Source organism: Cricetulus griseus, chromosome 5 (assembly GCF_003668045.3).
Source record: "Cricetulus griseus strain 17A/GY chromosome 5, alternate assembly CriGri-PICRH-1.0, whole genome shotgun sequence".
NCBI lineage: Eukaryota > Metazoa > Chordata > Mammalia > Rodentia > Cricetidae > Cricetulus > Cricetulus griseus.
This window is the reverse complement of record NC_048598.1, coordinates 133,538,926-133,561,353: the sequence shown is the minus strand read 5'-3', so window position 1 is coordinate 133,561,353 and position 22,428 is coordinate 133,538,926. Positions and strand designations below refer to the sequence as shown.

General features: G+C 38.1%; 1 protein-coding gene across 1 annotated transcript in view; it reads right to left on the bottom strand.

Annotated features, from left to right (window-relative positions):
• Nucleotides 1–22,428, bottom strand: part of Map4k5 (mitogen-activated protein kinase kinase kinase kinase 5) — a 90,673-nt gene that overhangs the window by 35,846 nt on the left and 32,399 nt on the right. Inside the window, exons 3-13 of the mRNA XM_027418172.2 lie at nt 21,774–21,864; nt 21,284–21,348; nt 17,878–17,933; nt 12,772–12,819; nt 12,644–12,686; nt 11,947–12,019; nt 7,580–7,711; nt 7,139–7,201; nt 5,372–5,453; nt 4,413–4,529; nt 1,820–1,898 (exon numbers count right to left, since the gene is read on the bottom strand). Coding sequence (XP_027273973.1) covers nt 1,820–1,898; nt 4,413–4,529; nt 5,372–5,453; nt 7,139–7,201; nt 7,580–7,711; nt 11,947–12,019; nt 12,644–12,686; nt 12,772–12,819; nt 17,878–17,933; nt 21,284–21,348; nt 21,774–21,864 — 849 coding nt within the window. The remainder of the gene's footprint in view (nt 1–1,819; nt 1,899–4,412; nt 4,530–5,371; nt 5,454–7,138; nt 7,202–7,579; nt 7,712–11,946; nt 12,020–12,643; nt 12,687–12,771; nt 12,820–17,877; nt 17,934–21,283; nt 21,349–21,773; nt 21,865–22,428) is intronic.

Here is a 22,428-nt window from a genome sequence, read left to right as displayed (position 1 = left end):
GAAACAGTTGTAATACATTTTAGCAGATGGAATACTCACAAGTGTGCTGCTGTACACGAACAGACACGCAAAGCAACATAACAGAATTCCCAGGAACAAGTCCTAGGACAGGCATGGGGATTTATTTTTACAATAAAGATCGTATCTTGAATCCACGGGGGGGAAAAAAAAATGACAAAAAAGATGAAGTCTAGTCTTCAGTTTACACATTAAGTTAAGTATCTAAAAAGTGGAATTGCAAAATAGAAGAATACACCATAGAACATTCTTTTTGCAGTCTCAGAATCAAGGACATAGCATAAGGAACTGAAGAAATGACTCACTGGTTAAGAGCATTTGTTACTCTTGCAGAGGACCTAGATTTGGTTGCCAGTACCCACATGATAGCTCACAACCATCCCTAACTCCAGGTTCAGAGGATCCTATGCCCTCTTCTGACCTCTGCAGACACCAGGCACATTCATGGTGCACCTATTTACATGTAGGCTAAACACTCATACATGAAAATTTAAAAAAATGATTAGATTAAAACAAAGAATATAGCATAAAATGCAAAGGCTATAAATAAAAGACAAGTTAGATCACATTAAAAGAACATTATATAGCTACACAAAGTAAATACAGCTTTATCAAAAAGGTTATCTTTGGGATCTGGGGCCCTCAGAAATTTTTCACAAGAAGCAACAAGACTCTGGCAAGATGGCTCAGTAGGTACATAGTAAATACATAACTAATTTTAGAAAAAAGACAGCAAGGTGAGCACTAGCACTAAAAAGACACCAAGTATTGAGTTATTACTTGCTTATCTATGACAAGTACTGTTGATCAACAGGTAAGGGAAGACAATCTTTCAAAGAGCTAGGAATACTTGTTTGAAGAAAACAGACTTAAGCCAGGCATGCTGGTACACCCTATAGTCTCAGGACCCTGGAGACTGAGGAAGAAAAGTCACTGTGAGTTTGAAGCTGGCCTGGGCAATACAGCCACCTTCCAAAAAATGAAAATAAAATAAAATGCAGACAGCTATTGGATAATCATCTGTAAGAATTCTAATTGGTTCAAATACTTAATGAATTATCTTACCTCATTATGGCTAACATTCTATTTGTATTGTTAGTCATGCATCTCATTTTATCACAAATCACTTTAATTTCATGAAACAATACAAATCTCAGCCAGGAAATCCATATCAAAACTTCTGTTTTTTAAATGTGGCTGAGGTGACAAAGGTGGTTGATATAAAATTTTTGTCTGTTTATGATTAACTCATTAAAAAATCAAAATTCCATTTTAAATATTTGTAAAGAGTTATCTTCATATTGATCTGCAATAGTTAAAACCCACCCAAATGCCCAGTAACAGAAGACTATTTCCTACAGCATGAAACAAGCATGACTCAACCTGCAACACAGTGTGTAGTTATAAAGTCAGTGCCAGCAAACAGAAAATGCTTCTCTATTATGTCAAAGTACAATTAGCCACATGAAATATTCATGGCAAAGCAAGAAGTCAGAAAAAAAAAAATGGGCTGTCTATAGCTTATATGATGAAGTGCAATGCAAATTTTCTATTTTTTTTATTTCTTGTCAATTTCCTACAATGGGAACAATTGTCTTCATAATTAAAAATAAAAACTATTTAAAAACAATAATAAAATTACAATAAAACCAGAAAAGCAGCCTGCATTTTTACTATATTTTGAAATACTAAAGTATACAGCCTCAATTAGTCTAAGATTTTATAATCCCATAAAAAAATATAAGAATACCCAGACCAACCCTCCAAGGCCACCAATGAAAAATATATAACATGCACATACAATTAATTTCTGAAGCTGTCCGTTCAGCTCTGGAATTCCTGTTTGTAGATCTAATTGTATGACGAATGATTGCATGGGGCTGTGAATATAAGCATAATAAACACACTTAAAAATTTCAACAAATAAAAGGTTTATTTCTAATGATTGCTTATTGACATGATTACTTAAACATTTCTCATAAGAAAGACAATAAAAAGTACAATGAACACTAAGATGCCTTAAATGTTTATTTACTTATTCCATGTTTACACTGTGTAAAACACTGAAGGGATTCACAGTTAGAAACAAACTTTATTCCTCAAAGCGTTTAGTTTGGGACGACAAAGAATACAAGATTAGACAATGGTCAGTGCCATTTATTAGTTAAAAAAAAATCCTGTTAAAGCCTGGACAAGGGATAGAGATTCCTTCTGTACTGAACTGATGAACAGAGGCTCTGATCCTCACTTTCCCAGGGCCTGAAGTACAGCAGGCATTGGCTATGCAGATGTGGGGATGCACTAGACAGAATATGATCACATAATGCAAGAATGAAGTACTTGCAGGAAGTGGGGTTTGGCAGTTATTTGATTGAGTGCACTGAAATGAAGATGAGGGCACTCTGTGGACACAAAAGGCCCTAAATGTCAGATGAATGGCTCTCAGCTTTCAGTTTTTGAGCTCACGGAGTGTTTGGAGATTTTTACTGCAAGGGAGTGGCAGCACCAGGGATAGCTTTAAGGGGAAAATTTCTGCAAGTGTATACCGTATAGAAAGGAGAAATACTGGATAGAGGGATATTAAGAGTATTTTAAGCCATGAGGCTAGAGAAGGTGCTCTGAATTAATGAGCTCTCTTTAGTTGTCAATCTAATTTGCTTCCCCTGGGGGTCACATTTGTTCCTCAAAGCTACTTCTCCCTTTCCAGTGACCCACATCTATATAGTCAAATTCTTCCCCTACAACCAGCACCTATCTCCTTACCAGACCTCTTATGTAACACGTTGTTCAGTATAAAAGTAAACTCATCTTTCTTCCCAAACTTTTCTCATGCTTCTACCTCAGTAAGTGGTTAGTTATATCCACCAGGTTTTCAAATCAAAATCCAGTAGCAAGCATTTTGTCATCCTTCCCTCTTAGCCATGACTCAATCACCAGCTTCCTGGTGACTCCTGAGTGAAGAACTCGTTAGTAGTGCTCTACCACTGGTTTAAGCTACGGTCATCTCCACCCTGCTCTCCTGGGTAGTTCTTTAACATTTTCCAGTGAACATACTCTCCATTATGAATTCATAAAGATGTTTTGAAAAGTCTACATCTGATCACATCACTTCCTTCCCTTTAATGGCTTCTGAACACCCCGAGTCTAAAGCCTTAGCAGGGTTTGAGACAGTATCTAGCTTTGTAGCTTCATGTCCCATGGCTTATTCCCTGTTCCACCCAGACTGACTTTTCTTTAGTCCCCCAGCTTTCAAAACATGCTATTATTGCCTCTATTAAAATTATTTATTATTGGGGTGGAGAGTTGGCTCAGCAGTTAAGAGCACTGGCTGTTCTTTCAGAGGACCCACACGGCAGCTAACAAATGTCTGTAACTCTCTTAGAAGATCTGATGCCCTCCCTCATCCAGGCAAAACACTTGTACCCACAAAATGATAAAATAAATCTAAAAACAAAACAAACAACAACAAAACCTTATTCTTTCTCTCTTCCTCGAATTCTACGTATCTTTCAATTTTGTTGTTCAAATGTAACTTTTCCATTGAGCTCTTTCCCACCCTACTCATGACATCCCTCTGTAGGGTCTCTATTTCCTACACCACAGGATTATCAGTCCTGTAAATTATGTGTTGCTATTTCTGAACTTCCTCTGTGAGTAACTCACCATCTGTGAATGCAGGGACAGTGTCAGTCTCACACCACTGTGCCCCACAATGTGCTAGAAGGTTTTGTGTTTCAAGGATTAAAAAGAATGGCAAATCACTAAACAGTAACAAAACAAAACAAAACGAAAATGACTGAACTTCTAAGGAGTCTTTATGAAAAATTATATGCATGTGTTGTGCCTATACTTTTTCCTCATGGTCCAAAGTAACATTCTTACAGACATTATTTCCTAGGAAACAGATGCCATGTCTGTATGGTCTACAGGAAGATCACATGTCACTACAGGACCAGAGATCTGGAGAGGAGGCACCTCTGGCTCTCACACATGTGTGTAAGGGGTGGAGGAGGATAACCTCATTTAAACCTCAGCCAACCACAGAACTTGTAGGATTAGGAAAAGCCTTAGCAGGTATAATTAGATGAACGTATATATAATCTACAATCATTTTTTGTAGCTAAACCCATTTTAATTAAATTGAAGGTGTAAATCAGAAAATAAATTCCCAGCTGGGTGTGGTGGTTCACACCAGTAACCTCAGCACTTGGGAGGTTGAGTCAGGAGGATCTCTGAGAATTCAAGGTTAGCTTGATCTATGTATGGATCTCCGGACTAACTGGGATCCTGTGGACCTTGTCCATAAAGCCAAGAGTAAACAAATACCTGAAATAAATAGAATATACTCTAGAGCCACATTAAAAGTCTCAAGCATCCACCTGATCCATTCTTACCTCAAAGTCATCATCGTCTCCTTCAGTGTAGTGTGCATGGTTGTCTGGGTTGTTCACCTTGTCCAACAGTTCAACTGCTAGGGCCCGAGATAGACCTGACTGCCCAACAAAGGTGTGCTAAGTAAAGACCAAACAGAAAAAATTCACAACTGTGCCTTCACATCTATGGCTTATAAAAAATGGTTACTTGTGATTTTCTAAGTCAGTAACTTGTAAAATGAGGTAATGGTGGAGTCTAGACTCAGACATGGCGGGTGCAGCAAGTAGAAACATCAGTCAGTGAGCCTATGATCATAAACAACTCAAACACCCGTGTTATGAGATTAGAACGTGACCATTTGCCTACGTAAAGTAATCTATATTATGCTGTAAAAGTATAACCAGCTAAATAATGATGCTTATTTATATATACTGGTACGTCAATGAATACTGTGGGATGTTTCAAAACAATAAGAAAAGGCACGTTCCTTGTATATTTGCATTCACTTAATTCAGTTAAATTGTACAGTTTTCTTAGGTTGCTGTACTCATTAATTTCTCAGACAAAGGCATTATATATAAACATGTAGAGCACATTTGCGTAATAAATTAAGAAAAGCAACTAATTTTAGATGGTAACATTTTGGAGTTTTTTTTTTTTTTTTCCAGAGGCTGAGATCATCAAACAATAGTCTCAGGGTGACTGTGGTATACTGCCTACTACTTTTCTAAATAAAGTTTTCTTGGGTGTTAAGACTATACCCATAAATGTATTCTGTCTATAGCTACTTTGGGTTACAATGGCAGAAATAAACAGTTGTGCACAGTCTGACAGAAACTGTACAGTCCATGCATCTGGTCCCTGACTGAAAGTCTGTTGATCACTACTGGAGAGATTAACGTTTTTACAAGGCCCACTTTTCTCTTAGTGACCCGTCTCAGTAACATGTGACCAAGAGCCCCCATGGTCCATGACTTACAGTCAGGAGCCTTTCAGCAGTCGGCCTTTTCTTAGGGTTTTTCGTTAGTGCTATTTTGACAAAATTATGGAATGTCGATGACCTTCAAATAAACAGAGACAGCATAAAAACAGGTCACTAGTAATAGTTTTCTGCTCTTACTACATAAAATTAACATAGGAACAGTTAGAAAGTGAGAAAAAGCATTTTCTCCCTCTCAGGTCTCTTAGTTCGATACAGGCCAAAAAACTAAACACAAAACACAGTATATCCCTCAGACATATGGGCAACCATTTTATCTTTTAAGTAATATGCAGTTAAATAGCAATAGTACTAGACAACCTCCAAACATGGAACTACAGATTGGAAGTAGAGAGATGCATGATTTAAGTTCTTTCCAGGTGCTGCTGGAAGCCAAATGTCTTTTTCTTATTGCCTAATTTACAGAGTATTTAAAAAAAAAAAATTCTATACCAAAAGGTAGATTACCTGGAGGGTAGAGACTTCTAAAAGAATTTTTGAAATTCATAAGGGCAAAGAAAAATCAGTGACTTTAACAACCAAAAGGATTTTCCTGCTATTTGCATTGATGAAGCAGGAAAAGGGAAAAGAAAAAAATTAGAAGACTCCTATATTCATTACTAATGACAAACAGGTTTCTTTCTGCCACTGTGAAAGATTCCACTAGGGGAGAATGGCTCAAGAACCAAGGAAGTTGCCATAGTAACCAGCAAAGACAACACACAGCACATCTTAGCAGAGAAATTCGATCACTGCTTTGCCCATGGTGGTTTGTGAGAGGCACTAGAAAGACAGTCTGAGGGGCTGTAGGGGATCTCTGATGCTAGCTGCACCTCTGGAATCTGATCACACATTTAGTGCTGATTTATGATGTTTGCTGTTCCTGCGTAACTAGTAAGGCTTTCCTGTCACAAAGTCCTTCAGTTCCAAATGACTAGGAACTCAGAGCACCAGGAAGCATGGAGAAACCAGTGTGAGTACTAAAGGGCACTATAGGGTGACTTGCCTTACCCCCTGACCATCACCTTAGAATGCTCCTAAACAAAACTGTACCCACACAGGTTATGAAACATAACTCAGTTCAGAGTCTACCATGGGGAGGGGAAACTAGAATCTGAAATCTCACCAACTACACTATCTCATCAGAAAAATAAATGGACATTTGGAGGCTCATAGACCTTCAAGAAATCCATACACCTACATAGGAACTATGTGTATGATATAATCAGAATTTTTTATTTGCTGGTTTATTTTATAAAATGCTTGTCGATTTCTATCAGAAAAAATCTCAATTTTTACCATCTAATACTTATAAACTAGAATGATAATTGTAAAAGAAAGGGGAGATGAAGATGAAAATAAGCCGTAATCCCTTTGAACATATGAAAGGAAGAACAAAGCCAATAAGGACTAATTTTAAGTGTCATAGTATTTGGGAAACTTTTTCAAATATCACAGTCCAAGAAAGACAATATGTAATTAAGGGATATAAAAAAAAAATACAGGGTGAAAAATGTGAATTTCCAAAATCTTCACACATTCATTTCAAATCCCTTCCATCACAATTCTCTCCTCAAGCCGCCAGCACGTTAGAAAGAGGCTGTTTGCCAAGAGTAACGATAATTAGAAAATAAGCCTAACCCCTTGCCACATGCCCACGGTTGCACAGCTGTGCAACACGGGGTACGCTCCTGAAAGCTCAGGTTTCATCATCTACAACTCGAGGGAACTGACTGTTAAATTCCATAAGACCAGTCTTTAACTCACCATTTTGTTTTGTCCTTTAGTTTTGGAGGCTGAAAATTACTTTTTGACATTAAGAAGAGAGCCCTGAAATAAAAATTTCAGTTAAGGGCAATATTAAGATACTTTCACCAATGTGCTTAACAGTTAGACTAAATATTCTGTTATAAAACTGTGTAGAACTACCTCATGGGAGGGTACTGAAGACACTGCTTTGGACGTGAAATGTTTCATATTTTGTTTTCTGTTGACACTGGGGGGTGTCATATGTGCAGTGTGTGTGTGTGTGTGTGTGTGTGTGTGTGTGTGTGTGTGTGTGTGTGCGCGTGCGCACATGCTCACCCCGAGCAGGTAATATGACATTACATCTGAGTCCCTTAGTACTTTTACTACTGTGATACACTTGAAAATAATCCAGAGACATCAGTGTTTCATTTCCCAAAGTGTTATAAATAATGAGAACACCTCATTGGATGAAGATCAAACATAGGCGGCTGAAGCTCTCCAAGCTCAATTGCTGTAATTCCGACTGCCCAGATATCACAGAGTTGGTTGTAGCCACCATTCTTTTCCACTGCTGCAACCTCTGGGGCCATCCTGGGGGAATCAGTGAGTAGAGCATTGTTACTTTAAAAACAATATAGAGCACACTAATTTTTGCTATGCTCACAGATGGAAGAAAGAGGCTAGCAGCTAATTACTGGGAAGGAAGAAGCCTTACCATCTGGCTCCGCACCCCACTTTCTAAAATTCATTATTTGGTGGCTAGAGAAATGGCTCAGTGGTTAGGAACACTGGTTACTCTTGTCAAAGAGGTGGTTCAGTTCCTAGCACCCACATGGTGGCTCACAAACACCCGTAACTCTAGCTCTAGGAATCTGATACTTTCTTCAGACCTCTGTAGGCACACATGTGGTGCACATACATGCATGCTGGCAAAACACCCATACATATGCAATGAAAATAAATAACTTGGAAAAAAAAAGTAAAATTTACTCTTTAAAAAATCACACCTTCCTTTTCTGGATATCCTGTTGCTTTAGTCTGTGCTGGTGAAACTGTTAAAGAGTATCAACAGGAGCAGAAGGGGAGGTGTCTGCACACTTCAGAGAAACCCCAGCATATGCAGAAGACATGGAGAGCAAGCACTAGTGATGCCTGGAGACATACACTACTTGTTACTATTGGGACTAATACAGAAACAGCAAGCATTCTCTCTCCTGTCTAAACATATCAATTTTTAATAATTCATTTTGTTTTACAAAGTGTAAGTCTGATCTGAATGGAAAAAAAAAAAAAAAACAACAACAAAAAACCCAAAACTTCACAACTGAGGGCTTAGAGCAGCAGTTCTCAACGTTCCTAATGCTGTACTCTTTAATACAGTTCCTCATGTTGTGCTGACCCCAACCATAAAGTTATTTCATCACTACTTCATAACTGTATTTTTCCTACGGTTATGAATCGGAATGTAAATATCTGATATGCAGGATATGTGATATGCAACCCCAAAGGGATCACAACCCACAGATTGAGAACCACTGGCTTAGAGGGTCTGGAAGTACATGGAAAACAGACTGCCAGGGTAGGGGCTAAAAAAAAACAACCTACTTTTATACATGAATTTACTTGTGAAAATGATGTGGACCCACTGAAAGACTTAATTACGGAGGCAACTTAATATAAAACTCACACCAACATGAAACACAGTGTGAGAGGAGGTGAAATCAGGTGTGCACAGGAGCTACAGGACGGCTCGAAAGCACAGGTATGGTAGCAAACACCTCTAACTACAGACCCTGGGAGGCCGAAACAGGATTATTGTGAGTTCCAGGCCAGCCTGAGCTAAACACAAGATCATGTCTCAATATCCACCCCCCAAAAAAGAATCTCAAAATACACACTGATAACATCCAAGGTTGTAAGGTGGAGGTGATACTGCCCAGGGGAAACATTTTTTTTTTTACTTCCATTTTCAAGTTTATTAATTTATAGTTATATCGAATATCCACAAGTTGCTATTGCTTTTACATGCACAAAACATTATAATTTTCAATTGTTGAGATACAATGGTATCTCAACTTAAATGTGGAATATAGTACATGTGTTCTAAAGTGAGGACATAATACTTAAACTCTTTAGCTTCTTGCTGTGCTGGGGATTGAACCCAGGGCCTTGAGCATGTAGCCAAGTGCTCTACTGATGAGCTACATTCCCAGCTCTTCAAAATGTGATTATTAAAAATGCTGACACGGAAATCTATATACTGTATGTAAGTGCTATATACACAGTAATGGGCACACTACAAAAGATAAGAGAATAATTACCACTGAGCCAGATGACTAAAGGCTAGTTTGAGACTCAGAAGGGACTGAGCTGGGGCCCAAAAACAGCAAATACATTCCAATTCTTTACCCACTGGAGTGAGACTGCATAGCTAATTGGAATGGCAGCCTGACTGACTGTCCTGCTTCCTAACTCAGGAGGGACCTGAGCTTAGGTCAGAAAGCTACCATAGGTGGTTACAGAAAGCTGCCATTGGAGGTAGCAGTGTACACAGCTCTGAGGAGCAGGCAGAACTTTCAAGGTGAGCACATGAAAAGGTAGGCTTCCCTGGGATGCAGTACAGCTCAAGTAGTTGCAGATGTGTTTACAATAGAGGACAGTTACAGAAAGTCTCGAATATTCTATAGGTAATCTGACCTGTCTGTTTCCATTTAATGCTTATTTAAACAATACCAACTAGGGAATTTTCTGTTATTAAAAGTGGCATGTGTTAACTGAAGAAAATTATGAATATAGGAAAAATATGAAAGAAAACAAGTTGTGACCTTAATCAAATACAGCCACTATCTTACATATATTCATCCATACATTTTACTTAGAGACATTATCTTTCCTAAGAGTATTCTATCACATGTGCTAATTTTGACCTTAATTTTTTTAAAAACTATGTCCACTATGTTTTTGCCTGTCTGCCAAAACTCATCTCTGACAGCATCACTTTTAGTACCATCCTGTTATTCCCGGAACTGACAAGTGACACTGCCTTAGCTTATTCGAGCCACTATTTTCTTTCTTAAACTATTCCTGGAAAGCACTTTGTGCACAGAAATGTACAAGCCTCTGATAGATTACCACCAGCAAAAGCACTGAGACTAAAGGACACAGCACGCAGAGGCTCTTGCATCCTTAGTGACAAGTCACCCTACCGATTTTCACTGTAACATACTTAGTGATGGGGAGTGTTACTCATTGGTTCCAAGTATTTTCCAATCTGACTGAAAAGCGCATCACTTATGTGTTCATTGATGGAATCATTTCTCATATTTTATGATTTGTTACAAGTGTGATTATAATAACTGCTCCTCAAGAGGCTTTCTTTTTAATGACATATTAAAGATATTACATAGTTTGGCCAATATAGCCAGTCCTTCCTGTATTTTACTTGCCCTTTAATTTTTCTTTCAGCTGGTAGACATAAAGCCTTAAATTGCCACATGATATAAGCAATCTTTTCCTTTAAAGTTTGAAGCCAACACAAACCTCTTACACCTTTCCTCTTTCTTTGCTGTCCTCCGCCTTCCTTCTTTCTAAGACAGGAGCTCATATACACGTGGCTGGTCTCAAACTTGTTTTTAGCTGAGGATGAACTTAAATTTCTGAGTCTCCTGCACTTCCAAGTGCAGAAAATAAAATGTGTGCCTCCACCATGTGGTGCTGGCGATCGTGCACACTGGGGAAGTATTCCCCCACTGGGCTGCCCCTCCACCCCGTCTAACTCAATTGCTTTTATTTATTTATTTTTTTTTTTGACAGGGTCTCACTCTGTAATGCCTGCTGGCTTGGGACTCACTACATAGTGCAGGTTGGCCTCAAACTCACAGAACCTGCTAGCATATGCCACCATGCCCAGCCCTGTTTTTACTTTCATCTAAACTTTATCCTGAGAAAGAACAGCCAGTGCTCTTAATCACTGAGCCATCTCTCTCTTCAGCCCTATATACAGTTTGGCACTTTAAATTATTTTCACAATAACAAATTATCCAAACACCATATATTAACAAACACAACATTTAACATAAACTTTGAATGCTATAGCATTCATTACATTATTTTAAATATTAAGGGATCTTGTTATTGCCTTTTTTATTGAGTCAGGGTCTCATACTAAAGCTCAGGTTACCTTCAAATTCACAGCAATCCTCTTGCCCCAGCCTCCCTAATGCTGAGATTACAGGCACCACCCACATGCCAGGCTCACACCAACTGTGAGGTCTTCTGTGTGTACGCCTCAACTACCTGTCAATAAGGAGGGCAATGTTCTAGAGAGATTACTGCAGTTGTCACCAGTAGGATGCTCTATGCATGTGGGGCTATTGGACACCAGTGTGGGATGTGTGGGTTTTAACAACCAGGAATATAGTCCTTGATTAAAACAGAAAATTAGAAGAGGTACTAGAAGTCTTTGTTTTGACAACTCCACTTTGTGTAGGCCCTTTGCCACAGGGAGAGCTGGATGCTATGAGGAATCGAAGTTCTCAAACACAGTCAATGCTAGGAAAGCATCAAGGAGCATGCAAGGCTCTTGGCCTCTGATGGTCGATTGCATTATCAAGAATTAAGGTTGAAGCTGGGCGTTGGTGGAGCATGCATTTAGTCCCAGCACTTGGGAGGCAGAGGCAAGCGGATCTCTGTGAGTTCGAGGCCAGCCTGGTGTACAAAGCTACACAGAGAAACCCTGTCTCAAAAAACCGGAAAAAAAAAAATTTAAGGTTGAGCCCAAACCATAAGTAAATGAAAACACGAGGACAATCACAGTAACGTCTTACCAATAAGGGGTGCCGATGAAAGACTTTCTCTTTGCAATGGTAGCTGTTATTTTTGCAGCCACACCAAAATCAGCTGAAAAAAAAAAAAAAAAAACCAGCAGAAAATCAGCAGTTTTAGCATTCTAAGTTTCACCCTTAGAACAGCATCATTAATATTTTACATTAATATGAAGAAGCTGTGTATAAATTTAGTACCAAGTGCTGTTCTTTCTTGATCATAATATACTCATTAAAAGAAAATTTACTAGAAGAAAACTGTACTTTATTAGGATAATTAAATTATTTTAATTACAAGCACACTGGAATTAATTTGGGGAAAAAAAATGACAAAACTAAAAACATACAAAACATACACCTGAATTCCTTTAATCCTAAAACAGTACACGGTCATTATTTTGTTGCTATATTTTAGAGTATTTTTCCTATGCATATAAAATTATATAATTTTTGTTAAACATGGTAATCGAAATTAAATACATTATTTTGTTCATTTCTGCCATTTAATATAACCAGATTTTCCTTACACATTTTCACCTAGAAGATTAATTTTCTTGAGTAGGATTTTACTTCTTCAGGAATAAAATCAGTGTATCACAGGCAACGATCATTATGATTATATTTATAAAAATTAAATCTATTCAAACTTAAATATCACTTAATATTTTTGGTAAAAAATTAAGAACTCAAAATAACATACCTAATTTTACATCACCATGGTCTGTTAATAAAATATTTGCACCCTAAAACAAAAGCACAAATCCTATTAAACTAGCATCATAAAATTTATTTCAAAACTCAGCAATTTAAATATATTGATGAACTTACTTTGATATCTCTATGCATTTTGCCTTTAGTATGCAAATAGGCAAGACCCTGAAGTTAAAAAAGAATATGTGTTAGCAAGACAGTAACAAATGTCTACCACAATTACTGAAAAAGAAAAACTAGTCAGTCCTTTTCAGGGGATAAAAGGGTTTCTTTTAAGTACCTGGTGAGCTTTGTAATCTAAATCACTTTCTGGTAAAACTGGAAATGTTTTACTAAAGAATCAGCATCACAATTAAGACAATGAATGCACCGATCACTCCCAAAGCTTTCTCTGCTAGTGCTCTTTAAAATTCTTCTCATTCCAGCAACACTGCTTGTCTCTCTACTCCAGGTTTCCAAAGCTACCTGACTATTCTTCCTGCTTTGCATTTCCACAGGGATTCCAGAATCAGCTGCCAATTTCACTGTTGTTCCTGCATCGTCAACCACACAGGTCACCATGTAACCCAGACTGGCCTCAAACTCATGATTTTCCTCCCCAAATTCCTGGGGTGATGAGATTATGGGTGGGCCACTGTGCCTGACCGGCTGGCCAATTTCTTTAACAACAAAAGTCTGGTTGGTTTCCACAGGAATTGGGGTTCCACTTGGGGAGAACCTTCTGAGCAATAACCTCCTAACCCATGAGACAGCAGTTACCTGCTCACCTAGGTCTTTGACTCTCCACAATGTTGTGGCTTTAGTATGCAGGTGTTTTTGTGCTTCTGTTTATCCATGAGAATGTCATATCCCTTATGCTACTGTAAGCAGTTTTCTTTGAATTTTAATTCCCAAATTTGAAATCCACTTGACTTGGAAAAGCAATCTGAAGCTTGCCAATGTTGGTTCTAACTTAAAGGCTCTAGTGTCCACTTTGTAGATTCTCTTTCATTTTCAAAAAAATGATCATGTAATTTTGTGAATTAAGATTTTGCTCGCTGTTTTCAAGACTAGATTCCTTTTTATTTTATTCTTTTTTCCTTTCAGTCTATCAGAAACCTGGACTACAAGGCAGGACTACTACATCTTCATCTTGTTCTATCAGGAGAAAAGACAACTTGACTGCAGCATTTTCAGAGATACTCTCTACTGAGTTAACCAAGTTCCTTTTAAATGTGCTGTTCCTGGATGTTTACATTAATTTTTACATAAGTTTGTAAAGCAGCCATTTTCCTTCTTGCTTTCTGTACATATTTTGTGTTGGTTGGGTGTCCTCCTTTCTCCTTTCCTCACCACACTCCAAAGCTTTCCCACACTTTTCCCCACCTACCTTCATAACCAAAATGTCCCGTCTCCCAGAGCCCTTTCACTTGCATGGCTCCTTCCTGGTTTCCTGGCCTCCTTAGAGGCCATACCCACATAAACACATTATAAAGATTAGAAGCTAGGGCCCACATAGGAAAGAGAAACATGTGGTATTTGTCTTTTCTGTATGCTTAGAAATTTATCGGGAATAAACACTGGATTTCACTAAATGTTCTCTTTGCTGACCATGCAGCTTTCTCCAAAGTTTATTCATGGTTGTTTTCCTGTAAATGAACACTACCTCCTAGAAACATTTATTTTTTATACAATATCTGCTTTTACATCTTGTTGGATTATCTTGGAAACTTATTTAACAGGTTCTGTGTATGTTGCTATATGTTTTATGGGATAATTACCTTTGAATGATTTACAGGATTTATAGAATCTTGTATTTGTCTACCTTCCCACTCTTTTATTTGTTTGTTTTTTGTGACAGGGTTTCTCTGTGTAGCACTGGAGCCTGTCCTGGAATTAGTTCTTGGAGACCAGGCTGGTCTCAAATTCAGAGATCTGCCTGCCTCTGCCTCCCGAACGCTGGGATTAAAGGTGTGCACCACCACTGCAAGGCCCCACTTTTTTAAAATTTATTTTTATTTTATGTGCATTCGTGTTTTGCCTGAATGCATGTCTGTGTGAGGATGCCAGATCATGTGGATCTGGAGTTTCAGATAGGTCCTCTGCAAGAGCAGCCAGTGCTCCTAACCACTGAGCAATCCATCTCTCCAGATCCCACCTTCCAACTCCTCATCCACATGAAATTGTCATCACTCATTTTACTCAGACATGCTACAACACACTAATTAGCTCTGTTGTAAAAATCTTTTCAACATAAATTCATTTTTAAAGGCCTTTACATTTATTTATCGGCCTGATTAGCCTGGGTAACAACATAGTATTTACTTCTTTGAGCATTAACTGTATTTTAATTTTGCATCGAGAAATTTCCCTGCATCCTGAATGGATGGCCCCACTGGTGATTACCTTTTACAAACCTGAAGACATCTTGTTATGGTTTGAACCTGAGATGTCCCTCACATGATCATTTGTGTGAACATTTGGTTTGACATTGAGACTACCCAGTCAAAGTGAGCTACTGGGACCTTCATCGATGTGGTTCTGGCCCAAGCTCTCAGCTCCCTGATTTCCAAGATGTGCAGAAGCAATGCTGCAAGTTCCCAGTGCAACTGTGCGGTCCCTGCCATGATTGATGGCACTTTCTGAAACTGTGAGCCAACAGGAAGCCCTCCTCCCTTGTTTCTGTCTGCCATAGTGAAGAGACAAGTAACCAACAAACCTCCTTCTGCTTTATTTCCTGTAGGTGCTGAACTCTACACTGACATTTCTTTTTACATATAAATGTGAAGGGAAAGCTCCCCCTTGACGTCTGCTTCCTCACTAATACCTGTCAGCATCCCAACATCCTTTTCTTTGTTCTTATGTACATGTTGTATTGTTTGTCCTAAGTCAGTGGTTCTCAACCTGTGGGCGGTGACCCCTTTGGAGTTACATATCAGATATTGACATTATAATACATAACAATGGCAAAGTTACAGTTATGCAGTAGCAACAAAATAATTTTATGGTTGGGGGTCAACATAACAGAAAAGGACCTGTGTTAAAGGGTTGCAGCATTAGGAGGGTTGAGAACTGCTTCTCTAAGAGTTTCTAAGACTGTCTCCTTATGTGAGTAATTCAATGACGATGGTGGTGTGGATTTTCTTGTTTCCTGTACTTAAGCGTGCACTGACTGCTTTGGATAGGCAGGCCTAGTTTTCATTAAACTTGGGACTTTTTTCTATTCTAGCCAGCACAGCGCTTTTTCAGCTGTGGGTTAGTTTCATTGATTTTTTTTCCTTCTTATGATGCTTCTTTGCAAGCCCAATAATCACTAGATGACCAATATTATAAATGGTACTTTTTTGAATGTTGTGTATTTTGGATTAAAATAAAACACTCTGATATTCTGCAGCACCCTGATCTGACTATTTTAGCTGCTTTGAGATCCCTGCATTCAACGTGGGCTCTTCCTTTACAACGGTCTGGACATGTTCCTCTGGCCTTCAAGGGCAACAAAGCTTCCCTTGCTTGTTTCCTAACTCTCAAGATTCCTGTCATGACCTCCTGGCTCATTTCTTTTTCTTTTTTTTTTTTTTTTTTTTTTTTTTGATTTTTGAGACAGGGTTTCTTTGTATAGCTTTGTAGACCAGGCTGGCCTTGAACACACAGAGATCCATCTGCCTCTGCTTCCCTAGTGCTGGGATTAAAGGCGTGCGCCATCACCATCGTGCTCTGGCTCATTTCTTAAAAACCGCCATGTCTTGTGCTGTTTGGGGAGGTATGGTGACTGCTCCTCTCTGACCAAATGCAGAAGAACATAAGCTTAACAGAACTTTAAAATCAGAACAGATCATTGTTTGTAAAGCTTTGTTTCATACCCAGGGAACCTGTTTAAGAGGCTGAAGTCAGTTCCCAGGCCCAACAATAAATTTACCTTGCTGTTCTTTCTCTTTTATTTACACTCTATCTGTTGCTTAAAGAAACAATGAACTTAAAAAACTAAAATTAACTTGCTTTTAATTTTAACTCTTTGCTATGAGCCTATGATTAAGTTTGTATTTTATTAAACAATATATTTCTATTAGGTATATATTGTGAAAAAATTCATTCCTGGTCATTGATCCTACCTGTATACACAGATTAAACCAAATAAAGATTGAAATGTAAGTAATCTCCAAGTGACCTCAAGTCCACAGGAACATGTGCACAGGTTATGTGTAAATACTATGTCACTTCATGTCAAAGAATTGAGCTGCAGCTGTAGACGTTAGCATTCTTGGAGGTCCTGGAATCAATCCCTTAGATACTAAGGATAATCACACACAGAGGGAAATTTACTTGCATTTATTTTACAGCAGACTGGGAATAGTATGTCTTGGAGCACAAGGCTATGCACTCAATAAACTGACCAGAATTTTTCTTGGATCTGATCACTCTAGGTTCATTTGAAAATAACAACTGCATGTATGTACAGAACATATTTTCACTTCTAAACAAACTACACTAGGAAGGACTCAGAGAAGCGGCTCTGAACAAATACCAGCTGTAACCCCCCAACACACACACTACCATTTAATCTGCATGCCTCACTTAAAAGACTTAAAGCAAATGGACTATATTGTTATCACTAAATTTTGCAATGAGTAATCTTTCAGAGGACTGAAATAAAATGTAGAAACAACACAGATGCCGTACCTCTAGTGAAGACACACTTCAGTGTATCAAAGCTCTCACAGGCTCTGAAGTAAAGCAAAGACATGCCTTTTTTTTTGTGCAAAGGCATGCTTTTAATTTGTTAATGAAACTTGGAAAACTAAGATATGGCAAAAGCCCTCATGCTTTTGTATGTAGGTGTGTTCTGTTCAGACCCATAAAGCTTGAAGTGAAACTTAGACATGTCATTTCAACCGACAAGTCTGCATTCACATTAAACAATTCATAGGGATGGTTTTCCTTAGCTTTGGTAGCATCCCTTCCCACCAAAGTACACTACCACACATGACAATGTGCACATCAGTATGTGTATACACACACACACACACACACACACACACACACACACACACACACACACACACGTGATCATTGCATTTCTCAATGGCTGCTTGAATAAAGTCTCTTAAATCATTTATGAAAAAGTTAGTAGCTTTACAAAATTAAAACATGGAAGCTGGACTGGGAGGTGGTTATTACTGTTTAGGCATCATTTACAGTTGTGTGTGAAACTGCCTTTCTGGGTACTTAAGCAAATAAATACATTACCTGCAATGTCTCTCTGCATACATAGGCTATTTGCAATTCAGATAATGGCCCAGTAACTAGAAAGAAATAACAACAACAAAAAAAATCACATTGTTGTTTGACACTAACATTAAAAAGTCTAGCTGCAAAACGATGAAGCAGTGTACACCTTCTGTATACAGCACTACATGCCTCCTCTTCTAACAAGCAGACGGTGTCTGTGTAACTAAGAGATGAAGTACAACACTGAGTATTTTAAAGTCTATTTTGAAAATAAGAGGTTTATTCCTGAATAACTCTGGACAGTGAAAATGTAGTGTCCATTATGTGCAAAGCTTGGTACAAGCACCACAGAAAGGCCCACAGAAAGCCAAGGCCCTAAGCTCAACATAATCTCAGGAACAGGCAAGAACATGGCTACGCATGTGTGAATTACACATCTAGAGCATGAGCACCGAAGGAGAGTGGCTGCTGGGACCCACTGATAAGCACCACATATGTGTGTGTAGAGGGTGAGGTACTCTTCCTTAGTATAATTCTTCACACATCTCTCAGGATAGGGAGTGAGGCTTGATTTAGTACCTTACCAAAGAATCAAAAGTAACCAGATTATTTCTGGAAAGCAGATCTTTCTCTGATATGAAATATAAAATCCTTATGTAACTATCCAATCAGGGGTTTCAAATAGTGCTTTTCAGAACGTGAAAGGAAATCTGAGGTTCTGCTTGCTGATGCTGAAATCCAAACTAGACTGGACATGAAATCTTTGTATAGAGAAATGCTGCACTGCATTGTTTAATTGCTGGCTGGCTACACCTACTCAGGAACATAAAAGTTTGATTTTTAGTACACTGGTGAAATACCAATGCTGGAAGTGATGCCATTTCATTAACAGCATCTAATTTATACATGAGTGCACTCACATATCTTTTGTAAATAAGGTCTCACTCACTATATAGTCCCAGCTGGCCTGGAACTCACTACTCTCTATGTAGACTAGGCTGGCCTCAAACTCAGAGATCTGCCTATGTTTATATTTAGTATACTACTTAAAGGAATAATAGTCCTTTAATTTAATTTAACTAAGAAAAATAACGATCAGGTTTTAGGGGTTTTTATTATTATTTATTTTTTATTTGTATTGATATTTTGCTTGCATGTATGTCTGTGTGAGGGTGTAAGATCTTGGAGTTATAGACAGTTGTGAGCTTCCATGTGGGTACTGGGAATCAAACCCTGGTCCTCTGGAAGCGCAATCAGTGCTCTTAGCCACTGAGCCATCTCTCCAGTCCTCCAGGTTTTAGTTTTGCAAACAGAAATTTCCTGAAAATATCTCAGAACAACTCTTTAAGCATAAAAAGGCAAGCAATAAAAACTGCCAGCTATATTCTTCATATTTTCAACAGCTACTTGTAAAAATATAGATGGGTAAAGATTATAATTAAATAAAAATTTTTATAAAAAGTAATAATTCTTTAAAAGTCTTAGAAAATAAATTTAATTGCCAGCTGGTGATGGTGCACAACTTTCATCCCAGCACCAGGAAGGCAGAGGCAGGCGGATCTCGGAGTTCAAGGCCAGCCTGGTTTATATAGTGAGTTCCAGAACAGCGAGGGTTACTCAGAGGAACTCTTTCTTGAAAAACAAAACAAAAACAGAAAATAATTTAAATTCAGTGATATAGAAATGTTATTATTTAATCAATATTTCTTTAAAATCAATAAAAGGACAAAAGAGAATAGTCATTCTGGAAGTTTTAATAACAAAAACTTTTATACTACTAAAATAATAAAATATTTTTCTCTCTCTTCTTAAAGTAGGGTTATAGCTTACTGAAATTTTTTTTCTTTTGAGACATGGTCTCATGTAGTCCAAGCTGGCCTTGAATCAATCCCCTATGGAATCAAGGATGACCTTGAACTCCTGACTTCCTACCTTTGCCTCCTATGTGCTGGAATTATAGGTGTGTACCACAGCACAGGCCCTTACTAAAACTCTCAAGAGACAGTCTAACCACAGTATTTTGTGTACTTGTAATATTTATGCAGTAAATTAAAAAAAAATAAAGAGAATGAGTAGCTAAGAATAAGTTGAATGACACAATAATACATATTTATCAGAATTCAGAATTTTCTTCTGAGCTCCACTTTTCCTCCCTTAGAGGCAGTGACTTGTGAATCTGGCATATAATCCTCCCATTTTACTATACATTTACACTCATGCATATTTACAAAATAAAAATTTAAGAGCCTGAGCATGATCAACTGTGCTACACATTTTTTGAGGAGAAATATCCAAGCCAGAATATGCAAAACTATGTTATATACTGTTAAATACAGTTAGTTTACTTCATCATTGCTCATCTGATATTATAAAAACTTACAGACTTTTCTAATATACAAAACCGGAATAGTGCTTCTGTGTTTACATCTATTGTGACTATTTCAGACGCTGCATGAACAAACTTTGATGACTTTCAATGTAAAGATTTTAGCATAGAAATATTTTTGGGTATGTCACATAATTCTCAATAAATTATGCATATTTGCAATGGGCCTTTCACTATCCCATATTAAACACAGAAAAGAAAAATATTTCACAAAGATTAATACTCAGTTTTATAAATTTTAACAGCTCAAGAAGCTGTCAAGCACATACCTTAGGCAGTAGAGCCCCCACAAAACTATTTGTTTTTTTTTTTTTCCCCGAAACAGGGTTTCTCTGTGTAACAGCTCTGGTTATCCTGGAACTAGCTCTGTAGATCCATGCTGGCCTCAAACTCACAGAGATCTACCTGTCTCTGTCTTTCAGGTTCTGGGATTAAAGGCGTAAGACACCACCACCCAGCCCAAAAACTATTTTTAAAACAGGTTATGAAGAAAGCCAAGTTCAATTGAGAAAACTGACTAACTAGCAGAATACTAAATATTCTTTCTTTTCAAAACTTCTACATTTTAATACAAACTGTCAGAGCAATGACTTCTATCCTGGGAGCTCTGTCTTCTTTCTATGACCGACTGCTCTATAAAGAAGCAAGGTAGTTGCCTCGGCAGCTGCCTTGTTGCTTTCTTAGAAACTAACTCTAATCATATTTATTTAATTTTTAGCAAGAGTTTTGGTGCTGAACCCAGATTGGCCTTAAACTCTGGAACCCTTCTCACTATGCCTCACAAGCATTTGGGTAACAAGAACACACCATCATGCCCAGTTAAAAAAACTAAATTGATACTGTACAAGCATTTATGGACCTCTTAGTTCAGGCTCAAACATAATTAGCTGAATAATCAAGGGCAACAATAAGAATTCTTAGTTTTTAAACGTGATAGAGAGTAATTCTACCCCAATCATTTTCCTTGTTAACTAGAAATGTCAAACATCAACCATAAAAGTCAAAATAGTTTAAGATGTAAAATTGTAGTAACAGTACCATGATAAATATCTTGAAGTGATCCGCCACCACAGTATTCCATGCAAATCCACAGTTTTTCCCTACTATAATGAGAGAGAAAGAAAATTATAGCAGCCTGTAATTCTCAACTGCTGATGTATGTACTCTACAGCTCTCAGTCTTAGCACACTGGGTTCGGGATGCAATGCAGAAGTCGCCAGTGCAATCCTTCCTCCACACACACGAGAGCACATTGGTTTCAGTTTTCTTTCAATCTGAAAAAGGTTAGGACATGATCTGTTTTCTGTTATCATCATTCATAATGGTCCATTAAGGCTGCCAGACAAGGCATGGTCATAGAAGTGCTAATGTTAACATAGCAGGAAGATGGCAAGAAAACCCTACTAGACTTAAGAGTTCTGGACAATGTTTTCAAAATGCACACACAAAGGCAGTGGCAGAGAGGGAGGGAGAGTGGTAAGAACGAGAACATTAAAACTAGATCAAGAGGTGAAAGCTTCTGATTTACCTGAGATAGCTCCCAAAGTAGGCAACGATGTTGCAATGTTTACATTCTTTAACCATAAATATTTCTTGCTGAATCAAAGAAAAATCATCACCTGAAAAACAAAGTTGGTCACCATGTTACTTCAAATATGAAGAAATATGATAGACTGTACTTTGCAGCTGTTGGAAGGAATACTCCATAGTTACCTGTCATGTCCATTTGATCTGTGGTACAGTTTAAGTTTTATATATGTACATAATATCCATTATATAACCTCGTTCGTGCTAGGATGCTCCCACCACTGAGCTACGTCACATCTCTTTGTTTACACTTTTCATGGGTGAGCTATACATTAATGACAGTGGGGTAATGAAGCCACTTAATGCTTTTATTTGGGGGGGGTGGGGGGGTGGGGGGGTGGGTAGTGAGAATTTGTGTGCATGCCTGTGAAGTTCAGAGGTCAATGTTGGGTGCCTTCCTCTAACACTTTCTTTCACTTTCTTTATTGAACAGGGTCTCTCAATGGACCTGAAGCTTGCTGACTGAGCAAGATTAGCATGCCTGTGAGTCCCAGAAATGCTCCTGTCTCCTTCTCCCTATACTGTGGTTATAGACACAGCATCAGCAACAGCTTTTTTATGAGGATGCTAGGGTTTCAAACTCAAGTACCCACTCT